Source organism: Microcaecilia unicolor, chromosome 2, assembly GCF_901765095.1.
Source record: "Microcaecilia unicolor chromosome 2, aMicUni1.1, whole genome shotgun sequence".
NCBI lineage: Eukaryota > Metazoa > Chordata > Amphibia > Gymnophiona > Siphonopidae > Microcaecilia > Microcaecilia unicolor.
Window position 1 is genome coordinate 292,930,883 of NC_044032.1, and position 22,513 is coordinate 292,953,395.

The window sequence follows — 22,513 nt, forward strand, 5'->3', positions numbered from 1 at the left end:
GGACATTTACTACAAGCCACAAACACACAGACAGCAGAAGTATCCTAGGAAAAAAGGCATGGGTGCCCCCCCCCCCCCCCTTTGTTTCCTATGTTTTCTCCTGGTCATGCCAGCTTACTCAACATAGTGGTTGCAAGTCTCTGATACAGGTGGTGATGAGCTGGCCTGTAATTTTCCAAAGAGAGTGCAGGGCTCAGTCAGTCATGCAGTTTCCTCACTCCTCCCCCCCCCCCCCCAATCCAGCAGAATCTGTCACTGGGATATAACCTCCAATGCCCTGAAGGGTGAGGAGGTCACCGACAGCTGTGAGATTCTGCCTTTCCATGCAAAGGCTTCTCAGCAGCCCACTGGACTATGAAAGGTGGCAGAACAGCTGACACACTGTATACAAACTGGTGAGAACTGTGTCAATAAATCAAGAAACCCCCTTACCCCAAGTGTTTTTCTCATCCATGTGCATCAGGATTCTGGCCACAAATGAGGCTCCGTGACAGTCCCCCCCCCCCCCCCCCCTGATGCCTCCTGCTAGTTCTGGCAGTCCATGCTGGCACTGTGCAGTGCAGAGATCTGCTGGATGCTGAAATCCTGGGCCAGTCACTGGTGCTGAAGACCCACCCGTAGGTCTGTGGTCTCCTGGGCAGGCTGTGCTGGGTATCCAGGGGCTGCCATGGTGGCAGGAGTAACACAGGAGAGTTAGGGAGGCCGGTAGGTGCAGTTCAGATGCTTTCTTTATATTCCAGGGGTCGAGATTGGGGGCAGGATTTCTTCCTTCCTTCACCTTTTATATCCATGACAGAGTGCCAGCCTCACTGTCAATAGTTACCTAAAGTTCCCATGAGCCAGCAAAGGGACTCAGCTCTCAACAGATCCTACCATCATGGAAAAAGAAAGGAGAAAAGAACAAAAAAACAAAAAAAAAAAAACACCAAAAGTAAGAGCAATCCTGGTTTCAGGACACCCTGGCCTCCCCCTCTTTGAAAGGCAAAAAGCCTGCTGCAAAAGGCACAAGAGTAGCAGCAGCAGTAGCAGGGCCAATGAGCCCTGTGCAAGCCCCTTCCTGCCTCTGCCAGCCCTCTTCCTCCTCCCTTCTGCAGACTCCAGCTTGCACACGCATCTCTGCACCCTCTGTAATTTTAGCTGCCTGAAAACCCCCTTCCTTTCCCTTTGGAAGAGCAGAGTTGCCATGGTGACAGCAGTAATTGAGGCCTTAGCCAGGAGGAGCGGCTGAGGAATAGAGAGGAGTGACTGGGTCTATGGAGAGGCGGGACCAGCCACTGCTCCCCCCCTCCAGTGTCACTGTCATATCCTGTATCCCACCCGCCAATTCCTCCCCTTATCCAGCAAATACCAAATCCCCACAGATGTTTCATTCCAGAGACAAAGGGAGAAGCCTGCTCAATAACTCATTCCCGTTGATCTAGCAATCCAGAAAAGCAAGGGAGAAGCCAGATCCAGACATCCAGTATCCCCTAGCAGTGAAACAACTCCCCCCCCCAAACAAAAAATTATGGTTATTATTATTATTATTATTATTATTATTTATATACTGCCTACAATGCAGCCTTTATACCCCAGTGCTGAAATAATCTCCATCCCAGACCCTGAGGCTTTGTTGTATTATTATAGTATGCTATGCTATGAAATACTTTGGCTGAGCATGGTGTGGCACACAGGTTCCTGCCTGCCTGCTTTCCTCATTCAGGAAGCCACCCCCAGGACTCCAGACGCCATCAGGAACTGCCTCCTGTATCTGTAACCTTTTATGAACAATGGCCGCCCTCTTCAGGTTCTATTTCTGTAGAAGACCAGTTCAGGAAAAGTGCTCTTGGTCCCTCTCTTTACATTTTGTACCTTGCTGCTTGGTATAACCATGCCTTACAGAAATCTCCTCTCACACACTCAAACTACCCACCGCTCTCTTCAAAGGTTCTGTAACAAAAGAAACCCTTTTTCCAGCAAAGGTCAGCCTCTGGGAGCATTGTTCCAGAGTGGCGCCCCACAGCACTCTGGCCTAATCCGGGAACCTGTACCCTGCATACTGGGTGTAAACCAAGTCAGATATGTGCAAACAGTCAATCTCAAGGCGCACGATGCTGCAGCCCTCTCTAATGGCGGCCACTGCACAACAGCTTCCAAAGAGGGAAAAGAGAGCAATACCATAACAACACAGTGGGAGCTCAAGTGACTGGACACAGAGCTAAGGCACAGGGCAATAAAGTGATTCCCTCAAGGTCACATAGAGAGTCAGAGACAGAGCCAGGGATTGGAACTGAGGCACAGGGAGATAAAATGTCTAGACATGCAGGGGCACAAGGCAGAAAATAGGGATGAGGCCCCAAAGCCTGCCTTTAGGCAACAGCTGCCCAAACTGTGGGTTGGGACCTGGGTGGATGCACACTTTCTGCAGATGCACAATTTGGGGTTGCAGCTGCAGAAAAATTGGTAAACACTGTACGCTATATTTCCTTCAAATTTCAAGCAGGCTTAGGGCCCTCTGTGGAAAAAGGGTCCAGGGTAATTGCCCTGGACTCCCCTGAGGCCACAGAGTCAGTGACAGAGCTGGAGTTTGGAACTGAAGCACCAGGGAGATAAAGTGTCTCCATCAGGGCTAGCAGTAGACATGCAGGGGCAGAAAGTGGGGAAAAGGCCCCAAAACCCACCTTTAGGCTATGATTCCTTCAAGTTCAGGCATCCCCTGTGGAATGGGGGCCTAGGGTAATTGCCCTGCACTTCCCCAAGGTCACACAGTCAATGGCAGAGCTGGAGTTTGGAACTGAAGCACCAGGGAGATAAAGTGTCTCCATCAGGGTTAGCAGTAGACATGCAGGGGCCCAGGGCAGAAAGTGGGGAAGAGGCCCCAAAACCCACCTTTAGGCTATGATTCCTTCAAGTTCAGGCATCTTCTGTGGAATGGGGGCCTAGGGCAATTGCCCTGCACTTCCCCGAAGTCACAGAGCCAAAGGCAGAGCTGTGGAACACATATGAGCAGTTCTACATCTAGTTCTGCAAAGAAAAAGCAAGTGTAGAGCTGGTGAGGTTGGATGAGGGCAGCACAGTCAGGCTTTCTAAAGTTTTCCCTGAGTTTGCTCACTGTACCAAGGTCTGGGAAAAGATGAGAGTCAGTGGTTAGCAGAGAGGCAGCAGCCTGGACTGATCCCAAGCCAACTGTAGCTATATATAGACATGGCAGACACCAACAGGGACGGAAGCCGAGGAAGGGAGATAGAACAAGAGAGAGAGAGAAGAGAGAAAATGGAGGAAAAGAGAGATAAGGAGATTAAAAAGGGTAGGGAAAGCAAGAGAGAGAAAAAGAGATGGGAGGAAGAAAGAGAGGTTTGTGAGGAAAGCATGAAGGACTACAGCTGACAGTTCTTTAGTCTTCCCCCTGACAATGCTCTGGGTCAGAAACCGATCCCTACAGACAGATGTCTCCACCTTGCCTTCAGCATTGATTTGTCTTGGAAAGGCTCAGCTGGTTTCACCATCCCAAACCCAAGATAGCCTCTCCCATTTCCTGAACAGATGGAAGCCTTTCTGCCCTCCAAAGCTAAAAGGGTCTCTCCCCCCCCCCCCCAGAGATGCAGGGTACAGAAACAGAGAATATAGCAGCAGGTCACCTTTCATTTGCCCATCTCCATCCCTTCCTGCTGCAGTGCCAAAGACACCTCCCCCTAAATACACATCACACAAGGAAGGGATCTTCTGTAGTTATTTAAGTTCTCATACATTTCAAAAACTAACTGTTGTACATTACTTATGCCTTTGATATACGATATCCCTTTTCTCCTATAGTACGTACATATTTAGATCCTTGGGTCTCATTTCATTGAACAAACCCTATCTGTCCGCCAGTAAGAGCCAACGACCTGCTCCCTCCCCTGATGTTATATTTTACCTTTTCCTGTTCTGACCCATTGTGTTCTTTTTGTCTGTACGTCTTGTCCGTTTACCCATTAAGTGATTACTCAATAAACACAAAATGTATGCTGCTTTGGACTGCCTCTACTTTTAAAAGGTAAGGCCTTCCAGGGTAAATTTTTATTTAGAGACTTTCTATACCGTCTCTGCTAACAAGCAGTTCAAAGCGGTGTACAGTAATCATAATTATTAAACATAGATTCAAGGTAAGGAAAAGGAACAACAACAATGGAGAGGAAAGTGAAATACAGGCAAGCATACAACTACTGGGAGAGATTAGACAAACGCCTAGGTGGGAAAAGGAGGAGGAGGGGAAAATGCTTAGGGGTAGGACTGAGGTTAAATCAGAGTGCAAAATAAAATCCAGAGAATCTAACCTCTAAGGAGCAGGAAAAGGTTGATGAAAAATCCAGGTTTGAATCAGGGATTTAAATTTCTGCAAAGAAAACTCAGAACGGATGAAAAGAGTTCCAGAGAGGAGGTGCAGCAAAGTAAAAAGCACAGTGACTCGTAGATTCGAGAGACATTTTTTTGGACTGGGAAGAACTAACCGATAGTCATTTAAAGCGCAGTGGTCACAGCAAGGTGAATAGGAGATGGTCGAAAATGCTAGATAGGGTGGATTGCCAGATCTGTAAGTTTTGAAAGTGAGCATAAGAACTTTGAAGAGAATGCGCTACTCAACTGGAAGCCAGTGATGCATCTTAAGCAATGGAGAGATATGATCCAAATGATGGAATTGGCAAAGGAGTCTCATGGCAGTATTCTGGAGGGATTGCAGTTTTTTCTGAAGTGACTGATTACATCATAAGTATACTATCTACTATAATAAAACTCACCCTCAACGTTCTGAGGACACTGACGTCAGTGAAGCCAAGACCTGACTTCCTTCAAAAAGGTTCGAAGGTTCGTGGTGAAGCCACCAAAATCCCTCCGGGCCCCGCCCTCAAGGGCGGAGCAATGGCAGAACAACGAAGGGGTTGGCAGGGAGGGAGGCAGGGGGGGGGAATCGCTCCGGGCCCTGCCTTCGCGTCAAACGTCATGACGGTGGGGGCGGAGCAATGGCAGAACAACGAAGGGGTTGGCCAGGGAGGGAGGGAGGGGGGGGGGGGGTGTTGGCGACAAAAACCTTGCTAGCGCCCGTTTCATTTGCTCTGAAACGGGCCTCTTTTACTAGTGTTACAATAATCAAGTCTTGTTGTAAATAAAAACAGGATAAGTGCATGGAAAGAATCATGGTTAAAAAAAACAACAAAGAAAACCCCCCACCATTGGATTGAGCACAATTGTCTGAATACAAAAAACCTGTCTTGCATAGATGAGAGATCTGAGCGGAAAATGAAAGCTATGAGTCCAATATTATACCTAGGCATCAAAAAGACTTAACCGGATGGATAACAGAGTTGAATAGATTAAGAGGAATACTGGGTGTAGTTAGACTGCCAGTGAACCAACAGGCTACTGTTCTCTGAGTACGGAGGACAAGTCTGTGGTCAGCAAACCATTTCAAAACTGCATTCAAATGATCTTGAAGGGAAGTAATGGAAGGAGAAAAGGCATTAGTAGGTCAAATCAGTAAGATATCATCTGCAAACAGGTAGAATGAAATCCCAAAGGACTGAATGAATGTGGCAAGAGGGCTAAGAAAGAGATTAAATAAAAGTGAGGACAAGACAGAACCCTGTGGTACGTTGGGGGGAAAGATGCAGAAAAAACGGTGATAACTTAGAATGAGCAGTCAGAAAGGAATGATGAAGCAGACCAAAACCGAGCCAATATACCTAATTAGAGTCGTGAAAGGAATTGATCATGGTTCACGTGGCTTAAAGATCAAGTGAGATGGCATGAACAGCAAAATGTTTGTCCAGGTGGGAATGGATTTCACTAAGGAGAGGTGTAAGGACTGTCCTGGTGCTAAAGTGCAGACAGAAAACAGACTGTTGCAGTGGAAGTGCAAGGGACATTTCAACAAAGGAAAAAATCTGAACAAAAACCATCTTTTTGAGAATTTTAGACAAGAAGCATAAGTTGAAACTGGACAATAATGTTTCAGGACTTGGGGATCTAAGGGTTGTTTTTGAGAATCAGGCAAACTATAGCAGATTTCCAGTGAGTCGGGAATTGACCAATAGTCAAGCTAGTATTCATGATAAGCAGTATTCCAGGAACAGTGCCAAGATGAGGTTTTGAACCAGGAGGATGGAATAGGATCTAAAGAGCATGGATGAAATAATCTTGGAGAGGGAAAAAGGGTGTCTGAAGCTGAAACGATGACCAGAAAGAGCTGTCAGAAAAAAGGGGGAAGGACTTAATGTAGCAGAAGCAATGGCAGAAGACATGGTGGAAGTGACCAGAGACTGTGGAGAGGGGTTAGGGGGAAGATGTAAGGAAGAATTGGAGAAAGCTCAAGAGGGCGGGGTGACTGAGGAAGGGGGAAGGAAAGAAGCAACAAGATTGAAGATATTTTTTTTTTAATTAAAAATAGTGAGAGGGGAGATCACGTGATGCCATGACCACAGGAGGTTGCTGAAGAGCGCTCCTCTGGCTCCCCTTCAGAAAACCCCCGATTTTAAAATAGCATTGGTTCCCCTAATTGGAGCAGTGGACATGTGAGCAGAGGTAGACCATCCCGGAACAGCAATTGTGGTCTTAGAAGGTGCTATGACAGGGAAATTTACCATCAAAGAACAGCTTCGCAGCAGAGCAGGGGAAGATAAAATGGCGGTGCCTGCTAGCTGCCGACACAATCCATATCCTCTGCCTGGGTAGCAGAAAGGACATCGGCACTGGAGAAGATGTTGGAAAGGAGGTTAAGCCCAATTGCATCGAAGCTGGAGTGGGTGCAGACACAATTGGAAGCTCTCAAAAGACTACACAGGTTTTCAGGCAAGGACTGGAGCTTTGGAAGATCGGATCTCGACGGCGGAAGAACTCCAGTCACAATTAAGGCAGCAAATATGCTGGAAGAGAGTGAAAGATTTTAAAAAATAGGGTTAGATTAAATAATTTATGTGTAGTCGGGAAACCCAAATTAACCCAAATTCCTTGAACTGTGGCTAAAACATTAACTATAACTCCCAGAATGCCTTGGGCCCCTGAGAGTGGAGAGGGCACACAGAGCGGGCCCTAAGCAGACTACCTACTACTACTAAACATTTCTAGAGCGCTACTAGGGTTACGCAGCGCTGTACAATTTAACAAAGAGAGACAAGTCCCTGCTCAAAGAGCTTACAATCTAATAGACAAGTGAACTGTCGGTCCGATAGGGGCAGTCAAATTGGGGCAGTGTGGATTCACTGAACGGTAAGGGTTAGGTGCCGAACGCAGCATTGAAGAGGTGGGCTTTAAGCAAAGACTTGAAGACGGGCAGGGAGGGGGCTTGGAGTAAGGGCTCAGGAAGGTTGTTCCAAGCATAGGGTGAGGCGAGGCAGAATGAGCGGAGCCTGGAGTTGGCGGTGGTGGAGAAGGGTACTGAGAGGAGGGATTTATCCTGTGAACGGAGGTTACGGGCGGGAACGTAAGGGGAGATGAGGGTAGAAAGATAGTGAGGGGCAGCAGACTGAGTGCATTTGTAGGTAAGAAGGAGAAGCTTGAATTGAATGCGGTATCTGATCGGAAGCCAGTGAAGTGACCTGAGGAGAGGGGTGATATGAGTATATCGGTTCTGGCGGAATGAGAGACATGCAGCAGAGTTCTGAACAGATTGAAGTGGGGATAGATGGCTAAGTGGGAGGCCGGTGAGGAGTAAGTTGCAGTAGTCCAGGCGAGAGGTAATGAGAGCGTGGACGAGAGTTCGGGTGGTGTGTTCAGAGAGGAAAGGGCGAATTTTGCTGATGTTAAAGAGGAAGAAGCGACAGGTCTTGGCTATCTGCTGGATATGCGCAGAGAAGGAGAGAGAGGAGTCAAAGATGACTCTGAGGTTGCGGGCAGATGAGACAGGGAGGATGAGGGTGTTATCAACTGAGATAGAAAGTGGAGGAAGAGGAGAAGTGGGTTTTGATGGAAAGACGATAAGCTCGGTCTTGGACATGTTCAGTTTCAGGTGGTGGTTGGACATCCAGGCAGCAATGTCGGATAAGCAGGCCGATACCTTTGCCTGGGTCTCCGCGGTGATGTCTGGTGTGGAGAGATACAGTTGGGTGTCATCAGCATAGAGATGATACTGGAAACCATGAGATGAGATCAGGGAGCCCAGGGAAGAGGTGTAGATTGAGAAGAGAAGGGGTCCAAGGACATATCCCTGGGGAACACCAACAGATAAGGGGATGGGGGTGGAGGAAGATCCATGAGAGTGAACTTTGAAGGTGCGGTGGGAGAGATAGGAGGAGAACCAGGAGAGGACAGAGCCCTGGAACCCAAATGAGGACAGTGTGGCAAGAAGTAAGTCATGATTGACAGTGTCAAAAGCGGCGGATAGATCGAGGAGGATAAGGATGGAGTAGTGGCCTCTGGATTTGGCAAGGAACAGGTCATTACAGACTTTAGAGAGTGCTGTTTCTGTCGAGTGAAGAGGGTGAAAACCGGATTGAAGCGGATTGAGGATGGTATGAGAGGCGAGAAAATCAAGGCAGCGGCTGTGGACTGCGCGCTCAAGTATCTTGGAGAGGAAGGGTAGGAGGGAGATGGGGCGGTAGTTGGAGGGACAGGTAGGGTCTAGTGATGCTTTTTTGAGGAGTGGCGTGACTACGGCATGCTTGAAGGTGTCGGGGACAGTTGCAGTGGAGAGAGAGAGGTTGAGGATATGACAGATCATATCCTCTACCAGATCAAGGGTGGTCATATTAAAGGTACTCAATTTTGCTCATAAAAAGACCATAATGCAAGCAGTGAGATTGGGGAAAGCTTTGACATATGGAGAATAAGCACATTTTATGCTTTCAAGATTACTCTGCTAAAGTTGCTGCGCAACAGAAGACCTTTCCCCCAATCTGTTAGTACCTATTTGCTGCCAAGATCCGCCTTGCTCTTATGTACATTGCTACGTTACAAGTGACCCACAATGGTGCCAACCACATGTATCACACTGTGACTGAGGCCCAGAAGTTTGTGGCTCGCACTGGAGGGGAGGGACCATCTAAGCCAGTAAACAGATAAAAACTGGCTGGCAGTTGCCTTTACCTTTTTATTTTGGTATCATATTTTGGATTATAATGCGAGACTGGACACTGAAATGAGGCTCTTGGGACACCTGGAATCTGCATTTAAGAAGGGATGAATGAAGATTTTACTTCTGGGGAGACCTGGTAGCTGGATGATATCAAAATCTGTTGGTGATGGTGAACAGATGAAATGCAGCACATCACTCGCACGCTGAGTCCAGGCCACTGCTGGGTTATTGGGTGTCGAGTCGGCAATGGTGTGGTCAAAGACTAATGATATTCCTATTACTGACGCTGGATGCAGATGACCAGCTGGGGATGGGAGATTGGTCTAGTTGTGCCAAACCTGTATTTAGGTTTGGCATGTTGACAGTTGATTAACCTTTTTTTTTTTGGGGGGGGGGGGGGGGGGGAAGGGACAAGGTGTAGGGGTTTTTTTTCCTCTCATTGCCGAGCTTTGTATCAGCATTATTGGGGGACATGTCTTAATAAGTACAGCAGAGACATTGGACTAAGCAAGTTCACAAGTATCAGTGGTTAAAAGTGGGTGTTTTCGGGGGGGGGGGGGGGAATGTCATTATTTTAGGAAACTTGCAATAGGGGGAGAAGAAAGAAGGGGAGGTGTTAAATGTGATAGTTCTTTTGGTGGAACTGCAGGGGGCACAGGAGTCTGTGGGGGAGAGGGTGGGGTAAGGGGAGGTGGTTTAAGGTAGACAGACCAGTGCTTTTTTGCGGACAGACATGGGTAGACTTCCTAATTTTAGACAGGGCAGAGGTTGGGGAGGGGTTTCTTTTCATTATAACATGCTACAGGAGGGGGGGGGGGCACAGGCTGGAATGGCAACCCCTGGGGTTACAAATGAGTTATGTTACACGTGATTGACCTAACCTGGGGGATCTGTAAAAATTGTAGCTGTGAAAAGGAATATAGGGGGGATAAACAAACAAAAACTCTACAACATTTACAACGCCGCAAGATTGATATAGCCCTTCTACAGGAAACACATTTCTCCGCCCAGGAACAAGCCAAACTTCGTATGAAGTGGGTGAGGGGCTGCATAACAACAGCGGCACAGGGGAGGAGTGGCTATTTTAATCAGGAAAGGGGTGGCAATGCACACTAGTAACCTCTTTAAAGATCCAGTGGGTAGAATTGTAGTGTGTAAGGTGGTGGTAGATCATAGTGAATTGATTATAGGTAATATGTATGCTCCTAATCAATTTGATCGCAAGTTCTATCAAACAGTGACTAACCTTCTTCTGCCCTACCAAAGTCAAAATTTAGTGGTTGGGAGGAGAATTTTAATAAGGTGTGGGATCCCAAGATGGATAGGTCCTTCCCGCAGGTTTCCAGGCCGATGGTCGGGGCCTGCCCAACATGTGCAAAATTTTGGACCTCGTTGATGCTTGGCGGGTGGCTCCATTCCTCAGAGCAGAATTATACACATCTGTCAAGGGTACATTCCATGCAGTACTGCAGAGATTACCCTTTGCTCTCAAGAAGGTTATTTGGTACTGTAGCTAGAGTGGAGATAGGTCCATATGTCATCTCAGACTATGCATGGATGTGGATGGACTGGTCTGCTCCAGGGGGGACAGGCCGGAAGGGTTGGAAATGGGTTTTTCCATTGGAACTCTAGTCTTTAGGGACAGATTGATTAAAAGTTGGAAGGAATACAAAATTCACAACGTTAATCATGTAACTAATCCTGTCATTTATTGGGAGGCCGCAAAAGAGGTGTTATGAGGAGACATTATCAGCTAATATCATGCTCAGAGGGCTCAAGATAAAGAGATACTATGCCTGGGCACCTGAGACAGGTATGCCAACGGTTGGGGATTATGCACGGGGAGGACTATAAACATCAGGTATTGCAACTACAAGCGACACTAAATTAACTTATTCACCAGCGGGCATATAAATCACAATTTTATTATAGATGCATGCTGTATCGACATGGAAACAGAACTGGGAGGCTGTTAGCTCACTTGGTTTCTCAAAGAAGGGGTCGCCGAAAGATTCTGACTCTGAGTGATGGGAAAGGAGGCCAGGCCACGAGTGATGAGAGCATATGCGAACTGTTTCGGGCCTATTACCGACAGCTCTATGCAGCCCCAGAGGAGGAAGATTATTGGGCAACTTATATTTGGATAACTTATATTTGCCTGATTTGTTGCAGTCTGACAGGGAACTATTGAAAAAGGAAATACAGGAGGATGAGGGATATTGGGCCATCCAACGCAGTCCCCTCTATTGGGGGGGGGGGGGGGTGAGGGAGTCTATCCCCTGGTGCGGATGGACTTCGAGCTGAGTTTTATAGGTTGCTAGGAGGAGATAAGTTTTGTCTGAATCTCTTTGGCCATCGCTTAACTTTAGCGTAAATTGTTGTGCTTCCTAAGCCGGGGCGTGATTCCGTTCTACCTGAATCCTATCGGCCTAGTTCCTTATTGAATTATGAGGTGAAGTTGCTTGCAAACATAATGGTAAACCATTTAGCTCGAGTGCTTCCGACTCTCATTCATGAGTCTCAAGTAGGCTTTCACCGGGGGTCGCTCGGTGGCCAAGAATATGAGAAAAATTGTGGCAACATTGGAATTGAGAAGGCGATGGATGTGCAATCGCTTTTAATAAGTTTTAATGCTGAAAAAGCATTCAACCGTGTTCACTGGGAATTTCTCTATGCGGTATTAGATCGGCACATATTGGAGTGATCTGGGGGAACAGATTTGCTTATAGTCAAGTGAAACATTATATAGCCTCACTGGGTGCCGAGTTATTGGATAATAGGAAGGACAAGGTGTGTGGATTTTTAATGATATTACAGAGGAGCGACTGTCAATATTAGGAATACATCAGGCCTTGATAAGATGGGAGCCCAAAAAGAAATTAGATAATTTGTGGCATAGATGGGAGGTTGACTTAGGCAGGACCTTAACAATGTGGGATATTTTGGCGAGTTTGGCTAACATTCCAGGAATCGCACCTTGTGTGAGATTGAGGGAATGCTATTTTGGTGATACACCGAGCTTACTTTGCCTAGACTCAACTATAGCATGTGGGGGGGGGGGGGGGGGGGGGGAGAATGCTGACTACTAGTTGTTTCAAATGTGGAGGTCAGCCCAATTCCTTTTTTCATTCATTTTGGAGTTGTCCCAAAGTACAGGGTTTTTGGGTGGCAATTACAACATATATGAATACACTGATGGGAGGAGGGGTGGTGGGCACAGTACAACAGTTATTAGATAAAAAGGGAGCATTTGGTGGTAGGTCTAAGGGCAATACTATGCTTATAAGCAAAATGAGTTTAGTAGCACATAAATGTGTATTGTAATACTGGGTATCTGCTGCGCCAATGAATTTTTTTTGGGGGGTGGGGAGGTACGCGATCGGCTGACGACAGCTAACAAGTACTGGGATTGGGTAGTATTGCAGGAAGCCATGAAAATCTGGCATTTTGGAGCAGCATCCTGGGATAGCTCGCTTGGGTAATAAGAGAGCATAAAGAAAGCATAAGAGCCGAGTAGCCATAGTAACAAGAAAGCCCTATGTGAGGTGAATAATGAAGGGAGAAAGAGAACTTAGATGACCGAGGGTAAAAAAAAATATTGGCGCATGATGACCCTCCACAGAAAGTGGCAGGCGATTATAGATATAGTGAAGAAGGAAGGTGGTTTCCTGGACCCAAAGCTTACATCAGGGAGACACAGAGTATATCAGGGAGATGCTGGGGACAGGTGCAGTTGGATTTTGCAGCGAAAAACCTCACATGACTCTTGCTAAAAATGTATGTGTATAAAGGATGCTCGTTCCCAAACTGAGTGCTTCAGCAGAGGTGAATCAAGGGAGCGTTGTCCCTCAGTTACACCTAAGCTGTAGAGTCTGTGCAAGTCCAGCATCTCCCTTCTATGTTCCTATTTTCTCCCATGTCTAGCATCTTCACTTCTCTGTGTCCATACATCCCCTCCCATGTCTGGGATTGCTCCTCTGTGTCCATATACATGTTTCATTGTTCAATGTAATCCTGATTGGCTTATTTGCCACTATTTTATTGCTTGTAAGCCAATTTGAACCCGAGCCTGTTTGGGATAATGTGTGGTATAAATGTCAAATAAATTTGTTCCTGCAATATACGTGCGGCCCTGTTTGTCCCTGTGTGAGCTGCTCTTCCTTTTCTACCCGTGCCCTGGGGAAGGGATCTCAACAATTTGGCTTCCAAACTGTACTGTGGTTTGTAAGTAGTAACAAACAAAATCAGGTAACAATATTCCAATATAGCTGTAGAACTTGCTACTACATACACTATAAAGGACAGCTATGAACAATTGCAAATCTTTATTATCAAATATGTAATTATACTACTAAATACATAAAATACCACAAACACACTATACTCTCTCACCACTCATAAAACTTCAAACATACATCAACTCCTATTGTCAAAATTCTTTTTAACAACAGTATAATCAATGGATCTTATCATATAATAGTGGACATGACTGGCAGTAAAACACAAAAAGACTTGCACTGTATCACTAGCAATTGTCCTGCCTTTGACTGCTACCACCATCAGCACACTCGTTGAAATACTGTCAATATGTTACCAGTTCTTCTGTGGTTGTCTGTACTATTGCAGATGTAACTGATTAAGCAGTTTTGAAAAGTCCCGCTGTGAATATCGCAAACTGCTCCACATAGGCCAGCGTCAAGTCAACAGATCACTTGATAATCTTCTATCCCTGCCAGCAACGTGTCTCCTAAAATATAACTGTTGCCAATCAAAGGACCACTGAAGTTCTTCAGATTGCCATAGTGCTTCAATTCACCACAACTTTCAGCTGTGACCCTACACGGTCCATGTTTTGCTCATCTGAGTGTCTTCAGGGGTCTCAACGAGTGACCGGGAAACTAAATCAGGGTCCCATACCGCTCTGCCCGCAGCCCAATATGGGACCTTGATTTGGTTTCCCGGTCACTCGTTGAGACCCCTGAAGACACTCGGATGAGCAAAACACGGACCGTGTAGGGTCACAGCTGAAAGTTGTGGTGAATTGAAGCACTATGGCAATCTGAAGAACTTCAGTGGTCCTTTGATTGGCAACAGTTATATTTTAGGAGACACGTTGCTGGCAGGGATAGAAGATTATCAAGTGATCTGTTGACTTGACGCTGGCCTATGTGGAGCAATTTGCGATATTCACTGCGGGACTTTTCAAAGCTGCTTAATCAGTTACATCTGCAATAGTACAGACAACCACAGTAGAACTGGTAACATATTGACAGTATTTCAACGAGTGTGCTGATGGTGGTAGCAGTCGAAGGCGGAACAATTGCTAGTGATACAGCGCAAGTCTTTTTGTGTTTTACTGCTAGTCATGTCCACTATTAGATGATAAGATCCATTGATTATACTGTTAAAAACGTTTTGACGATAGGAGTTGATGTATATTTTAAGTTTTATGCGTGGTGAGAAAGTAGTGTGTTTATAGTATAATGTTTGCATATTTGATAATAATAAAGATTTGCAATTGTCCATAGTTGTCATTTATAGCGTATGTTTGTACATAGTAAGCCATGTAGCAGAGACATGTGTAAAAGTACATAAGTATTGCCATATTGGGACAGACCAAAGGTCCATCAAGCCCAGCATCCTGTTTCCAACAGTGGCTAATCCAGGTCACAAATACCTGGTAAGATCCCAAAACAGTACAATACATGCTGCTTAACCTAGAAATAAGCAGTGGATTTTCCCCAAGTCCATTTTAATAATGGCCTATGGACTTTACCTTTAGGAAGCCATCCAAAGCTTTTTTAAACCCAGCTAAGCTAACTACTTTTACTACATTCTCTGGCAGCAAACTACAGAGTTTATATGTTAAGTGAAGAAATATTTTCTCAAATGTATTTTAAATTTACTACTTTGTAGCTTGTGTGCCCCCTAGTCCTAGTATTTTTGGAAATCTTAAAACAAGTGATTCACGTCTACCCGTTCCACTCCACTCATTTTATAGACCTCTATCATATCACTCCTCAGCCGTCTTGTCTCCAAGCTGAAGAGACCCAGCTGCTCTAGCCTTTCCTCATAGGGAAGTCGTCCCATCCCCTTTATCATTTCTGTCGCCCTTCTCTGCATCTTTTCTAATTCCACTATATCTTTTTTGAGATGCGGTGACCAGAATTGAACACAATATTCAAGGTGCAGTCACACCATGGAGTGATACAAAAGCATTATAATGTCCTCATTTTTGTTTTCCATTCCTTTCTTAATAATACCTAACATTCTATTTGCTTTCTTAGCCGCAGCCACACACTAAGCAAAGGGTTTCAACGTATCATCAACGATGACACCTAGATCCCTTTTCCTGGTCGGTGAATCCTAATGTGGAACCTTGTATTACGTAGCTATAATTCAGGTTCCTCTTTCCCACATGCATCACTTTGCAGTTGTTCACATTAAATGTCATCTGCCATTTAGACGCCGAGTCTCCCAGTCTCGTAGGGTCCTCTTGTAATTTTTCACAATCCTCTTGCGATTTAACAACTTTGAATAAATTTGTGTCATCAGCAAATTTAATTATCTCACTAGTTGCTCCCATCACTAGATCATTTATAAATCTAGATATCTGCACCTGATGCAGTAACCAAATCATATGCAAATAGTTTACACATAATGAATATGCAGAGAGCAGACAGCATGCCAACATGCACAAGACCGGCACTAGTAGCAGAATCAATATATTGCACATAAAGAAAATTGCATCGGAACCTGGAGTTGTGTGCATACATTATGCATATGGGCATGTCTGGAATGCTGTTCCGCACAGAAAAATACTGGTTATCATTTAAATGTCTGCAGTCTGATTTACCCTTTAATTCACAGCCATGGCACTTCCCCTTTAACCCTGCATTCAGCAACACAATCACTTCAGCTACTCACCTCCCTGCCATTTTTAAGAAATATTTTTAAGCATCTCCTTCTAAAGGCAAGAAGAGTACTGTGGGGTATTTCATGCTTGCAAAACAAGAAGAAATCATCAGTAATGCTAACCGCAAAAGAACAAGCTAATTTGTTTTACTCCTCAGACTATACACTAAAGCCTCAGTGTTTGAAAACCATATATTACGTATTTAGGTCTTCTGTGTGCTTTTGCATCTGAGTTTTAGAGCTAATACCGTATTATTATTGGATTTAAATCAAAAGTGCACTGGATGTCTAATCGCAGATCTTTGTGAATAGTCTTCTTATGTGCTAAACGTCTCTCACCATGGGACGACGTGGTCAAACTCGTGCAAAAATGTGCACGAGAAACCTGCACCAAGTCTCTAGCATGCTATTACACTGACCCCATGGTGCACTTTGATTTCTACTGGGGTTCCTGTAGATAGCAGGGAATTCACCTCCCATTTTTAAGTCAAATGTAAAGCATTTGCTGGGCTTTGAGCATGAGGATTTGGTCTGGCCTCATTTTCCCCCCTCCCTTTGCCTTCCCTAATCTCTTCCACTTTCTCTTCCTTCTGTTCAATCCCTGCCTCTCAGCACCAAGCCTGATGTGCAACAGACTAGAACATCTGGTGCAGCCATTAAGAGAGGGAGAGGCTCTAGCATTCTTACTTTTGAAGGAACTAAGCACCTTCTCTCACTGCAGATGGCTTTGGGGGAGGAAGGGGGAGGAAAGTGATCCTAGTCCTGGGGGAAATTACATGGAATTTACAACCACTAGAGAGAAATACAGTGGCCAGAGTGAAAGTGGGCATGGAAGTGCGAAGGATGTCAGTTACAGTCTGGGAAGCGCAGTGTGTGGAAGGAGGACGTGGGGGAATGCAAGCCACTAGAGTAACCTGAAGATGAAGGGTTGGACTGCAAACGCTGTAACCACACCCCCCTCCTTACGCCCACTAAAGATAATACAAGCCTAACAGCTCCCTGCAGGAACAGAGGGGGCCAGGGCGTGGAGCAGTGAAGGCAGTTTTCCAACTCCTTTAAACCAAAGAGGCAAGTAAGCACAGAGGCATGCATACAGTTGTGCAACAGCATCACAGAGCCTAAAGACCCCCTTAGACAGTAAGTGTGGTAGCCCAGGCACACACAAACCAGCCTAAAATAGACAAGCCTTGTCATATAATGACAGGCTGCAGAGAGACAAGAACAGGCCAAGGGTAGCGAGCCAACTCATCGACAAATTTCAGAAGCCGGAAGAGAGAAAAGTGATCCGCTCTATCCCAGAACTCAGAGATGACAAGATCCTTGCAGCAACCACCTTATTTATGATCAGGATACTTAGAAGGCAAATGTTAAAGAATACAGACATGCTAAATGTTTGATGCTAAAATGATCAGACAAATTGAAACTGACAAAGAGCTGAACACAGAACTGGGCTTTCTAATGCATTATGAACCATAAAATTGTATTATCAGTTTCTGATCCCCTATCAAATGCCTCCCCCCACCCACCCTTCCTCTTCAGACTTACCACTGGAATGCGTTGTATGATTCACCCAGACCTTCCTGTAATAGGGATGGACCTGCAGAGCAGCACCCTTATGAAGAAAGTTTAAACAAGGTTAGGGCTCTTCAGCTTGGAAAACAGAGGAGTATGGGTAAGGCTATTTACCCTTTCAAATAGTACTAAGACTAGGAGACTCTCCAGGAACCTAATAGGAAGGACCTTTAAAAACAAAATCAAGGAAAGAAGTTTTGTTTTCTAACTTAATGGACACCAAACTGTGAAATTTTGTTGCTGGAGAAGGTGTTTCAGGCAGTTTGTGTGGCTCGGTTTAAAAAGGGGTTAGACAAGTTCCCAAAGAAAGGGTCCATTTCAACTTGCGAAAGACTTTTCTCTGGGTGAGAACAATGAAAGGATCTACTCCTTGGGATCTTTACACGGTACTTGTGACCTGACTGGAGACAGATTCTGGGCTAGAGGGACTTGTGGCCTGATCCAAAATGGCATTTCTTATGCCATGCTAGCTCACTGAAGCTGGAAGAGGTATGTGGAGGCCACAGCTATCCCTGACCTGGTATCTTTTATTCCTTTGTTAAAAAGAGCATTTTCACCAGCCACTACACCTCAAATCAATACCTATTTCCTCACATATCCTCCCCTCCCCCTCCAGATTACAACCCCTTTGTTCTTGAGCTGCAGCTACTATGCAAAATGCTTCCTTCTTCAACTTTATTTGTTGTATTTATTTAATCTGCTGGTTCCCTCTTGCTGAGAGCCAAAATCATTTGGGCTACAATTCCATGTCCATTCATGACTACCTGAGTACTCCCTCATTCCCCCCCCCCCCAAGAGCCACAGGGAGTCACTATTTTACAGTTTCTTATACAGTACCAAAGCCTGACAGATGTGTGATTATTTTATCATACCCCCACCTCCATACACCTTTACACAGATGTGACCTACAGAACTGCATACAAGGGTGTTCAGTAGCACATGCTTCCAGTTCCTCATGGATAGACGTTGCATCTGAGAAAGGACTGTGCCTGGTATGACCGAGGACAACAGCAAATTCCTAGGATAAGGATCCCACTCATTTTCTTGGCCTCTAAGCCCTGCCTTCCACCTTCCAGCATTCAGGTAGTCCTTCCAAGAAAAACAGATAGAAGGGGCCGAGAACAGAGTCGCTCTGTGTCCCAGTGATCAGCTTCCCACACTCTCAATGGTGGGTGTGGCAATGTGCCCACTTGTGCACCCTCCCCCCCCCCCCCCCCCCCACCATACTGAGCAAGATCCTTTACTGTGTCCAACAAAGGGAAATTTGATTTGAGTTCAGCACCACCATTTTTAAAGGTTGGCTCCTGTAGGTGTGGCATTGTAGTGGAACGAAGCACCCCCATGGGGTTATCCATCACACTGCACAGTCCCTACTCCTTAATATCCGGCACTGTACAGTCCCTAGCTCCCTTGTACTAACATTGGACAACCCTCCTCCCTCCCCCCCCCCCCCGTAATGCATGCCCCCTCTCCACCCAATACAAGCATTGCTCATCTCTCTGTGTACCAGAATCGCATGGCTCCTTGCCCCCATAAACCAGCACTGGATACACTGCATCCTCCCTTATATCCCACTGGGCGGCCCCCCCCTATTTTCTGCACAGTACCACTAGACTTCCCCCTGCCTCCTGGGTACCAGAACTGCATGCTCCCTCCTCTCACATACCAATGCACCTGTCAGAACCAGAGAAATCTATGACCTGCCCTAACTATTCACACCTCCTTGCCCTGACCCACCTGTACAAGAATAACAGTCAAAGAAAGGACTCCCTCTTTCCCTGAGCTGCTGCAGGTGCGGAAGCAAAATCCATGACTCTCTATCTAAGCCCATCCCTGCTTTCAGCAGAATCAGAGTCAGTGGGGGGGTCCATCCTCAAACAGGTGGCACTAGCCCAGAATTTCTCCAAGAGAAGACAAAGTAATTTTTTGCTTTACCCAACAGAGCTTTCTATGGAGCAGGTAGTAATAGGAAGGGTTATACAGTAGTCTTATCTGATCTTCAATAATCTGTCCATTCAGCATATCCAACAGACCCCTCCCCCCAGTGACATCATCGCATTTATTTCTATTAAAAATCTTTGTTTTAGAGCAATTTTTTCAAATCAAGAACTCGTATGCCTTTGTTTATGCATTGTTTGAGGGGTTTACACAGTGTTTTCTGTATTATTCGACTCTTCACTTATCCAGCAATGGGTCGGTCCCGTTTAGGTTGGATAATCGAGGCTATATTGTACAGATGAGAATCGGGAGGGGGATGGAAATGCCCTTTTGCCCCTCCCTCCCATGAGCCCAGTTTTCAGAAACGAGCCAGCATCATAATAAAATTTATAACTGTATCTTATGCAGCTCCAAGTACCCCTATCAGGATATGCTTCTCCCCACCACAGTAGCTAATAAATACCAATCAAGTTCACTGGCAAAACAGAATTAACAAGACAAACACTACCCAATCGTTATCAACTAAGTAATGAAAACCACTTCATCTGCTTCCTACTGCAGTTTTACTATGCAGGATCTGAATGTGCACTTGAGGTGTAAGCACTTAACTGAATAGACACAAATCAGGAATGATAAAGCAGAGATGCACAGACATCACCTGAAGGGATCACTTTTACAAGGAAACTTGTCACTGGAAGGAGAATAAAACCAGCACCAAAATACAAACTGGTGCTCATTTTCAAAGCACATAGACTTACAAAGTTATATTGTAAGATATGAAACTTTAAGTCTATGTGCTTTGAAAATGAGCCTCGTATTGTGCTTCCTCATCCATTTCTTCTCCACAATAAGTGAGGGCTGAAACAATGAAATGCTCAGGCTTTGTTTTGTGCAGGGTTAGCACAGCTTAGCACACAATACAAAAAGGGTTTTTGAACACAAACTATGTGCAAAGCCTCACTTTAGATACTTGGGCACAGAATATTTTAAAACCATGATAATGAGGCTAATCATCTCTTCTGCACCGATGCAGAGAAGTGTGCAGAAGACAAAGGCTGAGCACAACGCTGTGGCTTTAATACCAAGTCTGAGGAAATGTAGAGGGTTACCTTGTTTTTCTGCAGTAGCATCTGTGAGGATTTGATGCCTGTTCTTTTTCCTACCAGCATAGGGGTCCTGTCAACCTTTTTATGGCCTCCATAAAGATCATGGGTAGAAAAAAAAAGAGGGGGGTTGACAGTTTTGTGCTAAGGGCAGTTAGAACTGCACACAGGTCTGAACAGACAAAAATTGTATGTATGCGGGAAAGCTATTCTGCTCCTAAATATCAGCACTGCAAACATTTTATGCACAGAATAGCATTCCAGCACATCAGCAGACGTGAGCCGATAGTCAGACACGCGCACAGGACTAGCTGTCCTTAGCTCAGAATCTTGTGCACGTAAATCCAATGTGCGCTCCCAGGTTAGTAATGAGTTTTGCGCAGGTCCTACTTGCATATAATTTGTTTTCTGCATCAGCAACCAAAAATTGGGCGTTATATGTTAGAAGCTGTGCGCAAGCTTTCTGTATGGGTGAGAAAGTGATGTGTAGCTGGAAAACTGAAACAGATCCAAGCATCACATACAGGCAGTACCGAAAGTGACTGTAATTGTTTGCCTGTTAGTTTTATTACAGAAGGATCTTATTAGGTGCTGGTGCCACAGGCATACTGATGGGGTGCTCAGGCTAAACCAGAGTGAGCAACCACAGCCTAGTCGGGTTTTCAGGATATCCACAATGAATATGCATGAGATCTATTTGAATACAATGCAAATCAATCTCATACACATTCTTTTAACCCGACTGGGTTGTGGCCCTCGAGGGCTGTGGTTGCCCACACCTGGACTAAAGGGATGAGCATAGCAGGCCAAAGGTGACAGGTCACATGGGACTAGATTTAGGCATAAGAAACAGTCACATGCCTAAGGTACCAAATTTTGTACGTACCTAAAATCTGGGGCACTGTATTCTCTATCTTAATCCATGGAGAATCCCTCTAGATCTCTGCCTATGACAGGGGTTCTAAACCTCTTTTGGTTCTTGAACCCTGTTAACAGATCAATAAAACCCTCACACTCCCTTCCTAACCTATGTGTCCATTAGTGACTGTAGTGCTGACAGCTACCTGTTGGCTGTTAACAGTGCTAACTACTGACAGGTCGCTAAAATTACAGTAGTATACAGTTATACTACACAGTGCTCTTCAATGCAAGGCCTGTTTTGTTTTTCCCTGCTACTCTGCCTCCCTACCCAGGCTCAGGCCCCGATGCGCACAGCAAAGGAGGGCGCCGGATTTGCGCCCACATTTACCAGTGCACAATGCTGAAAGACCTGTACCACAGGAAACAATGAGCATGCCCAAGTTCAGCGCAAATAGCACGCTAATGCAATGTAAATGAGGTCATTTCCGATTCCTTCCGATGATCAGAGACCAGCGTACTGGACAAGGGTACCCTTAGTGCTGGAAACCCTATGCCAGGTCGGAGCTGGCGTTAAGAGTGTCTACCAAGGAGGATTATGGAGTAGTTCTGTACTTGAGAGCCGTGAAAAGGTATGGAAAGGACTGAGCTATCCCACCAGCTAGATTCTGGTGACATGGAGCTCTTCTGCGCATGCCCCAGGCATAATCTTCCCCCCTTTAACTCCCTAATGCTCAATGCTAACAGTGCACCTATATTTGTATACCACTAGCACTGAGCATTAGAGAGTTGTTCTGCCATGCTGCTCCGGTACTATTTTTCTGGCGCTGTTACATACAGCGATGTATACACAGAAGAAACAAATCTCCGCAAGAATATACAGTATGTAGCAGAACAGCGAAGATGACTCAGAAGTCAGTGGACGATGCTCCAGATAAAAACTGTTTATTAAAGAATGAACGAGACTCAACACAGCTGTGTTTCAGCCGACTAGGCCTGCATCAGGAGTCTCTTGTACTGAATAAAATCATCCACTCAAAATATTTGTCGTCGTCCATTAATAAAAACAACAAGTCATGCGCTCCGTACGCCAAAATAGAAC

General features: G+C 45.5%; 1 protein-coding gene across 2 annotated transcripts in view; it reads right to left on the reverse strand.

Annotated features, from left to right (window-relative positions):
• Positions 1 to 22,513, reverse strand: part of FGD1 (FYVE, RhoGEF and PH domain containing 1) — an 86,972-nt gene that overhangs the window by 58,749 nt on the left and 5,710 nt on the right. Inside the window, exon 1 of one of the 2 annotated variants that reach the window (XM_030194278.1) lies at positions 433 to 862. The exons of the other annotated variant lie outside the window; for it this stretch is intronic. Within the exon in view, the coding sequence (XP_030050138.1) occupies positions 433 to 460 (28 nt within the window). The 5' untranslated portion in view covers positions 461 to 862. Of the gene's footprint in view, positions 1 to 432; positions 863 to 22,513 lie in introns of those variants that run through there. 2 annotated transcript variants of the gene reach the window in all.